General features: G+C 44.8%; 1 protein-coding gene across 1 annotated transcript in view; it reads right to left on the bottom strand.

Annotated features, from left to right (window-relative positions):
- TULP4 (TUB like protein 4) overlaps nt 1–13,265 on the bottom strand; it is a 114,044-nt gene that overhangs the window by 65,578 nt on the left and 35,201 nt on the right. The window contains exons 2-3 of the mRNA XM_084889698.1: nt 11,824–12,248; nt 10,080–10,472 (exon numbers count right to left, since the gene is read on the bottom strand). Of these exons, the coding sequence (XP_084745824.1) occupies nt 10,080–10,331 (252 nt within the window). The 5' untranslated portion in view covers nt 10,332–10,472; nt 11,824–12,248. The remainder of the gene's footprint in view (nt 1–10,079; nt 10,473–11,823; nt 12,249–13,265) is intronic.

Raw genomic sequence — 13,265 nt, 5'->3', positions numbered from 1 at the left:
AGCAGCCATCTTGGATTCTTCCCTATGTCACTATTTTAATATGTATTCACTAAAGATGCCAATACCAATATGTACTGGCTTAATAACAACAAAATGCGCATGACTAGCATATCTTTAACCCAAAGGAAACAGGAGTTAAAACAACAATAGATAAAAGTCTAGCTGGCACTCACTAGGTGAGCTGAAAAACAGGTGCTCTCAGAGATGTAACAGTGATTCAGATAGATACTGGTTTCTTTGTACGATCTGCGATACATTAACACATTCTCTAATAAAGTCATCTCAGAATTTCTGCAACTCGATAGAGCAATTATCTGCCTACTCTTAGGCTCTGTAAATTATCTGTAACCTTGTACATACTGCCAGCAAGAGGAGAGTCCAGTTTTTCATATGATAAAACAGGAAATAAAAGGAATATTATTTTAAACAGCACATAGTGAGGAAACACATCCTGACTCTAAAACACGAACTGTGACTTTGCATCTGACTGCCTTTGAGTCAGATTTACTACCAAGTTTGGGCGGCTGGGTTAAGTGCAGACAGACAATCTACAAACCCAGGCGCCAATAAGCTCCGAGAACAGAAATAAATTATGGAAACCCCTCAATGCGGGAGGTCAGACTGGGACAGAACTACACACAGTCTGCCTGCTGTGCTCTCAGGGACCACCACAGGGTCGGACTTCCCTGGAACGAGTCGTGTTTTCTGTGAAGGATCGCCGGCAGGTCAGCCGAGAAGCCAGCCTGTGGTCAGAGGCAGTACAAACCACCGAGCGTGCAGGTCCGTGGCCCTAGGCGAGTGCTGATGCCGCCCCAGTGCTATTTCAGGCACAGGGAGTTAGGCAGCAGAGCTCTCAGAAGCCATGGCGTCTTCCGTGTGGGACCAAGAACAGAACTCTCACCAGACTTTCAGCCAACCGAAAAGGTTCAAAGCCTGAGAGCCTAGGATTCCCGAGGCAAAATGAATCCGCTGCTAGTGTTTATGTTGGTGACAGGAAAGCGTTCTCTGCCTTGAGGAGAAGGAGGCGGAGCACACAGCCTCCTCTGTGAGTTAGCCTCTGAAGGCAGGAGGACGCTGCTCTCACGTGCAGAGGGCACATGCTGCTAGCAAACAGGGAGTGAATGTGGAAGTGACGGCAGACACCGCTCCCATATGCCAAGAGCCTGCCTCCCATTCCACTCCATCCCTGTCCATGCAGCTCTGATCTCTGCGACAAGAATGAATATGTATGGTTTTAGAAAAGAAAAAAGGCAGCTTGCACCTCAAGAGGTGAGCACATCAAATGCTAATTGATTTGAGGGACAAGCTATAAACTAGGGATTCGCTTTTGATTAAATGAAATATAACACTAGTCCACTCATTAGGGAAAAACGAATGAAAAGCCAGACAATCCGGAACATTGATTAATTGAGCTTCCGAGGTTCTAAAATTTAAAGACCATTTCTGAACCTGTCAACTAATGAGGAATCCAGCGATATAACATTCTCACTATCTGTCACTCCACAAACGGCACTCAGTTAAGAGGCGCCTGAACTCAGTAAAGAAGCTGGAAATGCAGAGCTGGACGGTGGAAATGTATTTTCATGTAGAGGAGAAAAGAGAACACATGACAAACTTCGCCAAGTGCTCTGCTTTCGATTTTCGGATTAATATATATATTGAATATTTATTTTATTGTTTGATGGCTTCAACTTTTCCAAGGACCTACACATGAAAGTGTAAAGCAATCACGTCTGCAGTATGAGTAATTTGAGAACATTAACTTAAAGTAGGATTTAAGCAAACTAAAGAAAATTATGAAAGCCTAATGGGAGATACAGACAAATGAGGAGACGCCTGAAGATTTTATCTGGAATACTAAATATAGCAGTAGAGACATGTGCCAAGTTACTATGTAGGCTTGAAGCATTATCAAACTCTCAGTGGAAAACTATTGGCAGAGCCAAGGGGGTGGGGATGGCGAAGCATCACTATTACTGGAGCCAGGAGGTCTGGGAGCAGACAGACCACACGCCGCAGATCAACATCAATCCCATGTGAAGACTTCTAGCTGGCTCACCCTTATTTGGGACCCGGTTTTTATTTTAATTGTTTTATTTTTTTGCATCAGCTAGAATCTGCTGTCTGAAACCTTGGTTATTAGAGTAAAAAGTGATAGGAAAATTTAAGTAGACACAAATACCAAAAAATATTGAAAGGAAAAACAACCCTATTTGCCTTTTCTTTGTTCTTTAAACCCAATATTTTAATGGGTGGAAAAAATGTGATGATTATAACATAGAAAATTTTACTAAATCCACAAAATTAAAGAAGCAATATCCGTCTATATAGATGACAAACTGATATTACCAAATTTCAACCCAATTATTAAATATTGAATATAATATTATATATTCAACCCTTATTAAAGACATAAAAAGCAAAGCTGTAATATATGACTTTATATCCCTGAATTAGCCACAAAGAAACTAAGACTCCACATGAACTAGAAAATCTAGACTCCAGAATGTTTTTAAGAAACCTGGTATTCATCTTTTTGCCAATCCGTTTGGGAAAAAAAAAAATGCAGAAATTTTCAATCTAGCAGCTCAGCAGTCCCCAAGGCTCTCACTCAAAAAGCACAAACCAGAGAAGCATGGTGTGCAAACAGCCCTAAAATGGTCCAAGCAATAAGCGATGAGTGACCGCAGAACCACCGAGTGCAAAAGAGGGAGATCCCATCGGTCCAAATGGTCAGGGCGCTTCAGGGAAAAGGAAGGGCTAAGCAGAGTCCCCAAAACTGACACCACTTCCGATGGTGATGTAGGAGAGAAGCAGGGTCACAGAGAGCACAGGGCCAGTTCAGGTGTGGTGGACAGCTGGGGAACACGCCCAGGCCCCTCAGTGAAACCACCTCCTTCCTCTAAGACAGTGGTTCTCAACTTCCTAATGCCGCGACCCTTTAATACAGCTCCTCATGCTTAAAATTATTTTCATTGCTACTTCATAACTGTAATTTTGCTACTGTTATTAATCATAATGTAAATATCTGTGTTTTCCGATGGTCTTAGGCTCTACAGCAGCGGTTCTCAACCTGTGGGGTGTTAGCAGGTATGGGAGGACACTCACCCAGTAATAAGCTTAATTTAAAAAACTACTCTAGCCGGTTTGGCTCAGTGGATAGAGCGGACTGAAGGGTTCCTAGTTCGATTCCGGTCAAGGGCACATGCCTGGGTTGCGGGCTCAATCTCCAAGTAGGGGGCATGCAGAAGGCAACCAATCAATGATTCTCTCTCATCATTAATGTTTCAATATCTCTTTCTCCCTCTCATTTCCTCTCTGAAATCAATAAAAATGTATTTTAAAAAAGAAAACTACCTTAATGAGGACTTAATTCAGTAAACATGACTTGTACTCTATAGTTACAACTGGCCCTATAAGTTGAACATTTACATTACTGTTTAACATTTGTTGAATCTAGAGGCTAAATAAATACAAAACAATTCTGATAAACTTACCCAGAAAAATGCATTTTCACTAGTCACCAAATTACCAAGATTCCACCAAATGAAGTTACAGATCTCTGAGTGCGCCTACTGGTGGCCACTGCAGTTTCAACATCACTGGGATGGGGCACCACCGAGGACAGGTGCTCCGAGGTCTAGGTCAGACCACACTCCTGCTTCCGTCCTCAGGCTGGGCTTCACTCGATGCTCAGGAGCAGATCCTCCTCATGTGCGCTCACCTGGCCGCTAGAGGAACGCTCCCTGAGCTTTGTGACCTCTCAGGACAGTCCCCCGGGGGAGCACGGCCCCCCACCCAGGAGTGTGTAACGCCTCCACGAGACACGCAGTCTGCAGGGACTCCATGAGGGAGCTCTCAGACGAAGGGCAGTGCTCCAGTCAGGAGGAGCCTTGGTCAGAATCAAGGTCCACCTCAAAAGCCACATTGTTCAGGAATGTTCTGTGATCTTCCCTCCACACCCAAAGTCTCTCTCCCATCTCTAGTCCCTCCGTGGCCCTGGCCCTGCCTTGGGGCAGTGATTTGGGTCCCTGTACAGACCTCACCTTGCAGCCGCTCAGCTCTTTCCCCTCAGAAAGTGTAACACAAGGACAAGGAGGCTGACTCGCTGTCACAGTATTGAACCTGCTCCTACTGCACAGAAAGGCAGACTGTTAACACTCTGGGCTGTGGAGGTGAGTGTCCCCGCTCGGGCATTCTCTCCCGCACAGTCCCGGCCCAGAAAGGCTGACAGGTGCTGGCTCAGCAGGTTCACTGCCTGAGAAAATGTCCAGGTAAGGCTAACTGCCATGTTAAGCATGTATTTTAAGTGTCCACTTTTTGTTATTATTTGTCACACTTTAACCTCAACTGCACGGAGTTTGTCCACCACAGCACCACCACCCTCCAGTGTCACGGCTGCTGAAGCCCCATCTTGCTCAGGAGGCCGCTGGCTTGGAAGCAGAGGGGGAGGCAGTGGTAACTTTACTCCACCGACCGCTCCTAACGCAGAGCTCCGATTCCCCCAGGCAGCACCATTCCCTGCTCTCAGCCTCCGTGACAGAAAAGGGATGACTCTTCTAGCCCGGTCAGCCTGCCAATCAGAGCTTTGCCTCCCTTTGGCCACAGTGACTGGTTCAGGGTGGGTACATGACTAATTCCACATAACAAGAGTCAAGCCCGACAATTTTATTGGAGAAGCACAGTCTCTTTTCCACTGAACGGAGAACGGGAGACTACTAGCCTGAGGTCCTCAAGTCACCCAGGCTGAGTGAGCGGCCTAGGAAGCCAGCATAGAAGCAGCGCGATGGAGAGACACCAGGTCCCAACTGGTCAAGTAATGACTCAATCCCAAGATCCCCCGGGTACTTTTAGTGCCATGAGCCAATGCATTCCTTTCACTAATTGCTTAAGCCAATATAAATAATTTTTCTGTACTTGTAACTATATATATCACAATCAACACAATCTGTGTTCACCCTGTTCACCCCTATAACCACATCACTTATATGGCAGCTAACACACAGAAGATGCTTAGTATTTTTTTCAAATGAGCTGAATGAAAACTTAGGGTAAAATGTCTTCTATAGCTTTTATTCTTTTAAAAAATGTCAACAGTAAAATAATTGTCATAATTAATCTTCACTAGGAAAAAATATGAAAAGTTGACTTTTCAGGCATAAATTTATTCTGAAAAGAAACCCTCCATTTATAGTAGTTATTATAAATCCTTGGAACTTAAATGAATTTCATACTACATGAAAGTCTTGGCAATTCCTTCCAGATTAAGCCAAATCTATGATAACCGTTGACCGTTATATGGCAACAGAATTGCTTTGTACTCTTGATCTTTACAAAAGGTGCATGGGCTACTTCAAGAGAACATCTGGCTCTGGGTCATTTCGTTAAAAATTTGATTGGCCCCTTTTCACATTAAAAAAGAGAGAAGATTGCCGAGACCGGTTTGGCTCAGTGGATTAGGCCTGTGGACTGGAGGGTCCCGGATTCGATTGCGGTCAAGGGCATGTGCATTGGTTGCGGGCACATCCCCAGTGGGGGGTGTGCAGGAGGCAGCTGGTCAATGTTTCTCTCTCATCGATGTTTCTAGCTCCTTATCCCTCTCTCTTTCTCTCTGTAAAAAAATCAATAAAATATATTAAAAAAAAAATAAGATAAGATAGCTGCTCAACAGGGCCACATGTTCCTAATAAATGTCATACCAGCTGAGATTATATTTTATTTTAAATAATTAAATTCTCAATTCTTCAGACATGAAGGAAATCCCATTATACAAGTGAAACAGCAGAGTATAAGCTAGGGTGGGAGGTATGGTGGGGAGACTAATACAAAACATGGTTTCAGCATGAATTCATTACCATCTTTTTAGTCTCTGGAATGAATCAAGTCACACTTCCACCCAATTCTTACTTCACCTAACAATGGATTTTCATGATCTTTGGCCATAGCTCCTAGACGAGAAAGAGGTCTTTGGTCATGTTATTTAAGTAACTTCCTAATTAGTCTCCTGCAGAACTTTCCTGAAAAGAAGAAAAATTAGAAACTAAAATTGTGAAAATATCAAGTAAATGGAGACAACCGTTTTTAAACTCCTGTTTTTATATTGTTTGAATAAAATAGACTTCCCAAGTCTAAACATCAACTTATGTTATCTTATAAACAAAACCATTAAGCATTTATTCTGCTACTGAGTTTACAAAATATACCTTGTTGACAATGATGCTATTTCCAAGGTTATTTTCTATTTTAAAGATCCAGTAACAAATACTTGCTTAAACTCTAAAAATGTAAGAAGCAAAGAAAGAGTAGAGCTAAGACGGACAGCACTGGGTTTTGCTTTGCACACTGTTGTGGAGACTGTGAACAGGGAGAATAAAAAAGTAGGAGTGAACTTGAACAGGAAGATTATCTCAGGATAAAGAAAGTTCCCTAGGATAAAGAGAATTTTCTCTGTATTTTAGTAGACCAAATCTATCTAGGCCAAGTGCAAAAAACACAAATGCCAGGAAGAATTCCATAAAACAGAAATAATGAGGAAGAGAAACCAAATGTAGGTTGCCAGAAGGTACAACGAAAACATCCAGCGGTATGATGTTGGCAAAATGCACAGGCATGTTTGTTTTGGAAGTTCAGAGTCAAGCACGTGGGTGGACCCAATTAGAAATATCAAACTGCTGCACAGCACAGATTCTCCTACTCTGGTTCCCTTCCCACTCTCCCTACCTTTCCCAGACCATATCCCTCAAAGATAACTTTATTCAACTTTAGACAAAACCTCCAAAATTAGAACAGGATACCCCCTTGTGCAGCGCACTGGGGATCCATTTCTGCTTTATGCCTAACAGCTCTGTTGAAGGATGGCTAGGTGGCTCCATGCACAGTGAGGCCGGAACTGCTATAGACCAGGACGGAAGTAGGCAGGATGAATGCCTTGCAGCTATGGAGGTGACACAGATGAGGTACCTCACGTCCCAGAATCCCAACCTGTAATAAAACTAGTGGCACAAGCTCAGCCTCCTTCCCAGCTTGGACACCCCGAACCCTGCTCCTAACTCCTCACCTGCCTCCTGCCTCACATTCCATTCCTATATTTTGCAACCGTCAGGCTATTTCTCAGCAGAGACACCATGGCTCCACTGATTCAAACATAAAAGCAAATGCAGCCCTGGTTAGAGTGTTGGCCAGCAGACCCAAGGGTAATGGGTTCAATTCCCGGTCAAGGACACATATCACCATTATGGGTTCAATCCTGGCCCTGGTCAGGACCCATGCGGGAGGCAACCAATCCCTGTGTGTCTCTCTCACTTCGATTTCTGTCTGTTTCTCTTCTCTCCCCACTCCCTCTCTTCCCTCCCTCCCACTCTGTCTGAAAATCAATGGGGAAAATATCCTCAGGTGAGGATTAGGGGGGAAAAGGAAATGCAGATGGGCAAAAACCGAAGAATGGCAGGGAATCATAATTAAAAAAAACTAAGCATAATGAGCTCTTTTATGTGCATTTTCCATGGACTGTATCTTTTAGTCACCACAAGCAAGTTAGGAGGTAGGTGCTACGTTCCCGTACAGATAACGTAACCAAAGCACAAAAAATATGTAATTTGTCCCAAGTAGTACAGAAAGGGGCTCGGCTCAAACCCAAGCAGTCTGCTCAGGAATCATAGGCACAGCTATTAATAAAACACGGACAGATGCTAGAGTTAGGAAAACATTTATTTGCCCAGGACTTCAGTAATAGCCTCCTTCATTCTCATTTTGACACGATGCAGCTTGAAGCTGCTTCCCTAGGAGGCTGTTACCAAAAACATTACTGCCTTATACCCACATCCTTTTCTCTTCCTCTCTAGCAAAAACACACTCAAAAGACAGTGTTTTCCATGTGTCTAAATTACTTTCAGACATCATTTATTTCTACTAGAAAAAGAATAAAACAAGTTGCTAAAGAAAAATAATGAACAATGCCATTATTTTGACAAATTCTATTTTCTAAATAAAATATACTACTACTAATACTTTTGTTTTGTTTAGGGAAAATAGATCTATTGAAAAATATGTTTTTATTGATTTCAGAGAGAGGAAGGGAGAGGAAGAGACAGAACAGAAACATCAACGATGAGAGAATCATCGATCAGCCTCCTCCTGCACACCCCTCATTGGGATCGAGCCCGCAACTATGGCATGTGCTCTGACTGGGAATAGAACCATGAATAAATCTACTTTTAATGCCTTTAAGAACCTGTAAAAAATCTTTTTTTAAATATATATTTTTTATTGGTTTCAGAGAGGAAGGGAGAAGAGAGAAACATCAACGATGGGAAAGAATCATTGGCTGCCGCCTGCACACACCGCACCATGACGAAGGGGCTCTTCCTGCCCCGTGACCTCTCTGTCAGAGGACGGACATGTGGGTTGCATGGAACTAACGTTGTTGCTGCAGCTACCAGTTGCTACCAGTATATGCTCTATGGCCACAATTTTCTATGTGCTTTTTGTCTGTTCTTTTGTTTAACCCTCATAACAACTCTCTACAGCTTTATTATCCCTGACTTTCAGAGATGGTATAGACTTATCCAAGGAATAGAGCTGATGACCAAGATGGCAGGTGTGGGATTTAATTCATGTCTGTGTGTTTTTCCCTTCTGTGAAAATGCTTCCAAAAAGGTGACGCCTAATGAGCCCAGAAACATCCTGAGTGACTGTGTTTTGGACGTGGAAGGTGTGCTGAGACATTGGAGGACAGTACAGGGCAAAGCTTCCTGGGCTGGGCTGGACTCTGCACAGCCATAAGAAAACTGCAGTAGTAAGTGTTTGTGGGCTGGTCCTGGGGAGAAGAGAGGGGCGGAAGGAGGAGGTTGAACAGGGCTGGTGGCTGAAGGGGCAGCAGAAAAGCAAGTTCTCATGAGAAACCACATTTTGAGATGGTCTAGTAACTAAGGTTCAATCTTGTATCTCACAATCGATTGAAGAATGGAGTCTGCAGTTGGGAAAGGTGAGGGTGAGGCAGGTGAGGAATATAAAGTTGGGAGTCACCAGCATAGAGGTGGTTTAAAGCCAACGTGGAGAGATTGTCTAGGAAAAGATGCATGCCTGGGGCCCTCCAACACTTCAACTTAAAGAAAACAGCCAAAGCCAGCAAAGAAGGTGGCACGTAGAGGGCCTAAAGGTAAGAGGAAACCCAGAAGAGGGTGGTGTCCTGGAAAGCAAGAGAGTGACATTTCAACTCCACTGAGTTCTACTACCTGTAATACAGTGACTATGGGCTTAGCAATGTGAGGTCACTGGGAATGTGACCTTTTCAGTTAGAGAGTGGGGGGAAAGCCACACTGAGGTGGGTTAATCAGTTAAAGGCAATTAAAATAAATGACATTTTAAAGAGTGGGAGGTGAGGAAGTTAAGGCCATAGGAACAATCTTCCAGTAAGTTGCCCAACCCACACAGCAGCTAGCTATCATTACCAGCACCATCTCAGAAGGCTGCTGAGCTCGGCAGGGGCAAGTGGGGGGCGGGGAGGAAAGGGGGCGTGGGGGTAAGAGAGAGGTAGCCAAATCCAAGAATGCAGGTAAGACCATTCCTATAGGGATGTGTCCCTATAATGAAACCATTTCCACCAAACACGCATACCTGCTCCTAAGGAATCCTGTTAAATAGAGAATCAGTACTAACCGTGACTAACTTGAATGGCAGCAAAAATATGTGTAAGAACTTGTTCTCTAGAAGAAAAAGAGCCCCAAGTTGTTCCGTTGTGACATCAGCAGATGCCTGGAGCTATCAGGCCTGGGTTCCTCTGATGGCCCAGGCGAGTCCGGCCCTCCCTGGGCTCCTCCCTAGAGCTCGCAGGGCGTGTGGGGTGGGACAAGGGGTTTGCTCACTGCGTGGAAGGAGGGGAAGAGGTAACTAAGCAATGGGCACTGCGTCTGCCTAACACTTTCCCACCAAAACACTGACGATAGAACTCACTTTGCAAACAGTCTCAGTTGGCAGCAAATACAAGAAACGGAAGAAAAGTGAAGTTCTGAGCCAGTGGGTGGGGTGGCTCACAAATACCTCTAGCAGTGACCGAACTGTGTCGGGAAACCCCAGCTCACCTCGCTGTTGTGGCCCCGCAGGTTGAAGTTAATTCTCTGCGGCGTGTTCCTGTCCCGGCGGCAGTGGCTGGAGGTGAAGGTCACGCCCACGACGCCGCGGCCGTTGCCCGTGGCCAGCCAGCCCTCCTCGTAGTAGCGCCTCCTGCACACGGGCTTCTCCTTCTCGCTCTTGGGGACGCGGCCCTTCCAGGACAGGCAGAGGATGTTGGAGTCGCTGTAGAGGACAGGCCCCTGCTCCACCGCTGCATACATGCTTTCTCAGTGACTACTGTCCTTCAGAGTACCGCTGGCCGCTGACAAAGCCACCCGGCTCCTCTCATGGATGGAATATTCTATTTCTGTGGTCGGCTTGCTTGGCTTCCCCGGTCTCCTCTAATTAAGATTGACCTGGATCTAATCAGAAGGTCAGTATTTTATAAAGATCCACCAAATGCATAGTGAAAAAAGTCCTCTATAAAAGACGGTGGCAGTCTGCTAAGAAAAGGTAATGCTTAAAAAAAAGTGGGGCCCATTTTTATTTTCAAGTCCTTAGAGGAGGAGGGGGCTGGCCCTTTGGAGAAAGAGCATCGCTAATCTGTAGTGCGCAAGAAACGGAGTTTCCGACTTTCTACTCAACTCGGTTATTCTGGTTCCGCCTGAGATTCCAGTTTAGCGTAATGTGATTCCAGAGACCAAGGGCTGCAAATACATAGATTTCAAGTAACTTAAGGCTTTAAGAATCCCTTGAGCTGGAATTTTCTCTTCACAAGTTCAGAGGCAGAAACAAAGCACAGGGATCCCCCTCTCCCTGCGGCCACCCTCCGGCATGTTTTCTCAGCGAGCAAGTTCCTGCTGCTGGCGCTGGAAAGGCTGCATAAGGGGGGAAAGGCACACACCGTGCAGGACAACAGTTTGTGCAGACGGCAGTCCGCGTTCCGGAAGAAGAGAGTCTTTGCCGTGGTTCAGAGCCCAGAATGCCCCCCCGAGCCGCAGCGGCTTCCTGGCCGTCCCTGTGCCCCGAGCTGGGCTCTATCTGATGCCTCACAGCCCAGCAGCCCTCATGCCACGGAGCGGCCGAGAGAAGCCCCTGTCCGCAGAGCCAGAGCTGGCCCCCGTGTTTGCCCAGGTGAGTCCTGATCCTCCCGCTGCCAAAGCGAAGCCTCCCGCAGCTTTCTTCTCTCCGGCCTGTCTCCTCCCCCACTGTCTAACGCCGCCCCTTTCTGCTCCGAAAAGTCACATCTTTCTCATCTTGAAGGAAAAAAAAGAACCTCAGACTTAAGTCCATCAAGTAATCCTCCTCTTACATGCAAAGTCTTCTCAAACTCCACAGAGAAGAGAAAAGAACAGAAACACAGGCAAGGGCGGGGGCTTCCCAACGTTTCCCTAAGTCACCCGTCTGGCTGATGGGCCCCTTTCTGTTCACATTCAGAGACTGTTTCCCAAGGCCACACGCACAGTCCAAGGAAAAGCAGCTTCGCTTGGGTGTTCCTTGATATTTATTTATCGGTTTCAAATGCTACCTAGGATATTATCCTACAGATACAGAAAAGGAAAGGGAAGTAATAAATTAAAATTTCTTGAGTATGGTCAACTGGAAAAGGCAAAGGAACCAGTTCACTGTTCAAACTTGTCCCATCAAACCTGAACCGGCTTTCCTCCAGTCACAAGCTCACGTAAAGAAACTTGTCAGTCCAGAATGGTAGTCTCTGTCCAAATCATCAAACCCACTGAAAAATAAAGTGCAAAAAACACCGCTTGATCCCACCTGCAAGGCTTGAGATCACACTGCTCCCCCGGCCGCCGTCTCACTAAGCTCCTTGTTCGAACTGGAGGTATTTCTGAAGCTTGATCTGTGCAAGTTTTTTCTTCTTCTTTTTGCAGACTTTCTTTACCCGTGAAGACCATATGGAAAGCTGGCCATTAGTGATGTATTTTTCTACCCGGGCTCCTGAGCCCAGTGGTGTCAAGTTGCTCCATCTGATTCTTAGATTAATTTTCATCAGTTGTAAAATGCTTCAAGTGTGCGCCAGAACGAGCCTGTCTTCTCGTGTGTGTTTGTGTGTGTGCATAGAAAGGTTTTAAATAGACACCAGCATCCACTCTTCAACTGGCCCGTCAAGTGTCTGTTTCCCAGTCATTTTAGGAACCATCTGAGCAATCACAGCGTGCAGGCCCTGGAGTCTTACAAATCTGTAAAACAAAGAGGATTTTAAAAAAGTGTTAAAATGCTGAAGAATAAAGCTTTAACAAAATAATCACTGTAACTGAAATTGGAGACCCATCTTTACACTTAAATGTACTAACTGGAGTTAGTGATTGGTAAAATTCAAAGAGCAAAAAGGTACACCCCACCCACTTAGAGACAATGTACAATGTAAGTCTGAGTGCCATTACCCGTTATTAACCTGTTAACCGGGGAGTTCCCTTTTTAATTACGCAACGTACAACGGGCGCATACTCTTTCACTAGGACGTGTCAGTACGTCACGCCCAGCGGACGTAATTTTATATTATTTTTTTTATTTATACTTAATTAAAATAAATGATATATTTTTTCATTTATATATAAAGCACAAAGTAAAATACAAAATTACAAACAAATAGAAAAGAATACCAACAAAAAATGGAAACATCGAATTAAAAAATTATAAATTTTACAAACAATTATAAAGATTACAGCCGAAGCCGGTTTGGCTCAGCGGTAGAGCATCTATCTGCGGACTGAAAGGTCCCAGGTTCGATTCCGGCCAAGGGCATGTACATTGGTTGCGGGCACATCCCTGGTGGGGGGTGTGCAGGAGGCAGCTGGTCGATGTTTCTCACTCATCGATGTTTCTAGCTCTCTCTCTCTCCCCCTTCCTCTCTGTAAGAAAATCAATAAAATATATTAAAAAAAAAAAAAAAAAAGATTACAAAAAATATATACCGTCCCTCTCAGGGCGCAACATATATTTCAAGGACGTATTCATATGTCCTACCCGTTCCCGATAGTGTTTATGTTTGACGTATTTATAGGTTAACAGGTTAAATGGTTAAATGGCCGGTTAACAGGTTAAATGGCCAGTAGCTAAGCAGACCTGAAGTCACTGCCTGTCTCCGCCACTTTGCCCTCCTTTCTAAGACTCCGGATTACGCAAGATGACCCTCCAGAGCCGTAATTCTGAGGAAGCAGGCAACATCCAAAAGGAGACTAAAGAGGCTCCGGCCA

This window comes from Pipistrellus hanaki (genome assembly GCF_964339955.1).
Source record: "Pipistrellus hanaki genome assembly, chromosome: 7".
Classification (NCBI taxonomy): domain Eukaryota; kingdom Metazoa; phylum Chordata; class Mammalia; order Chiroptera; family Vespertilionidae; genus Pipistrellus; species Pipistrellus hanaki.
The sequence above is the reverse complement of the archived record's forward strand: the minus strand, read 5'-3'. Positions and strand labels throughout refer to the sequence as shown.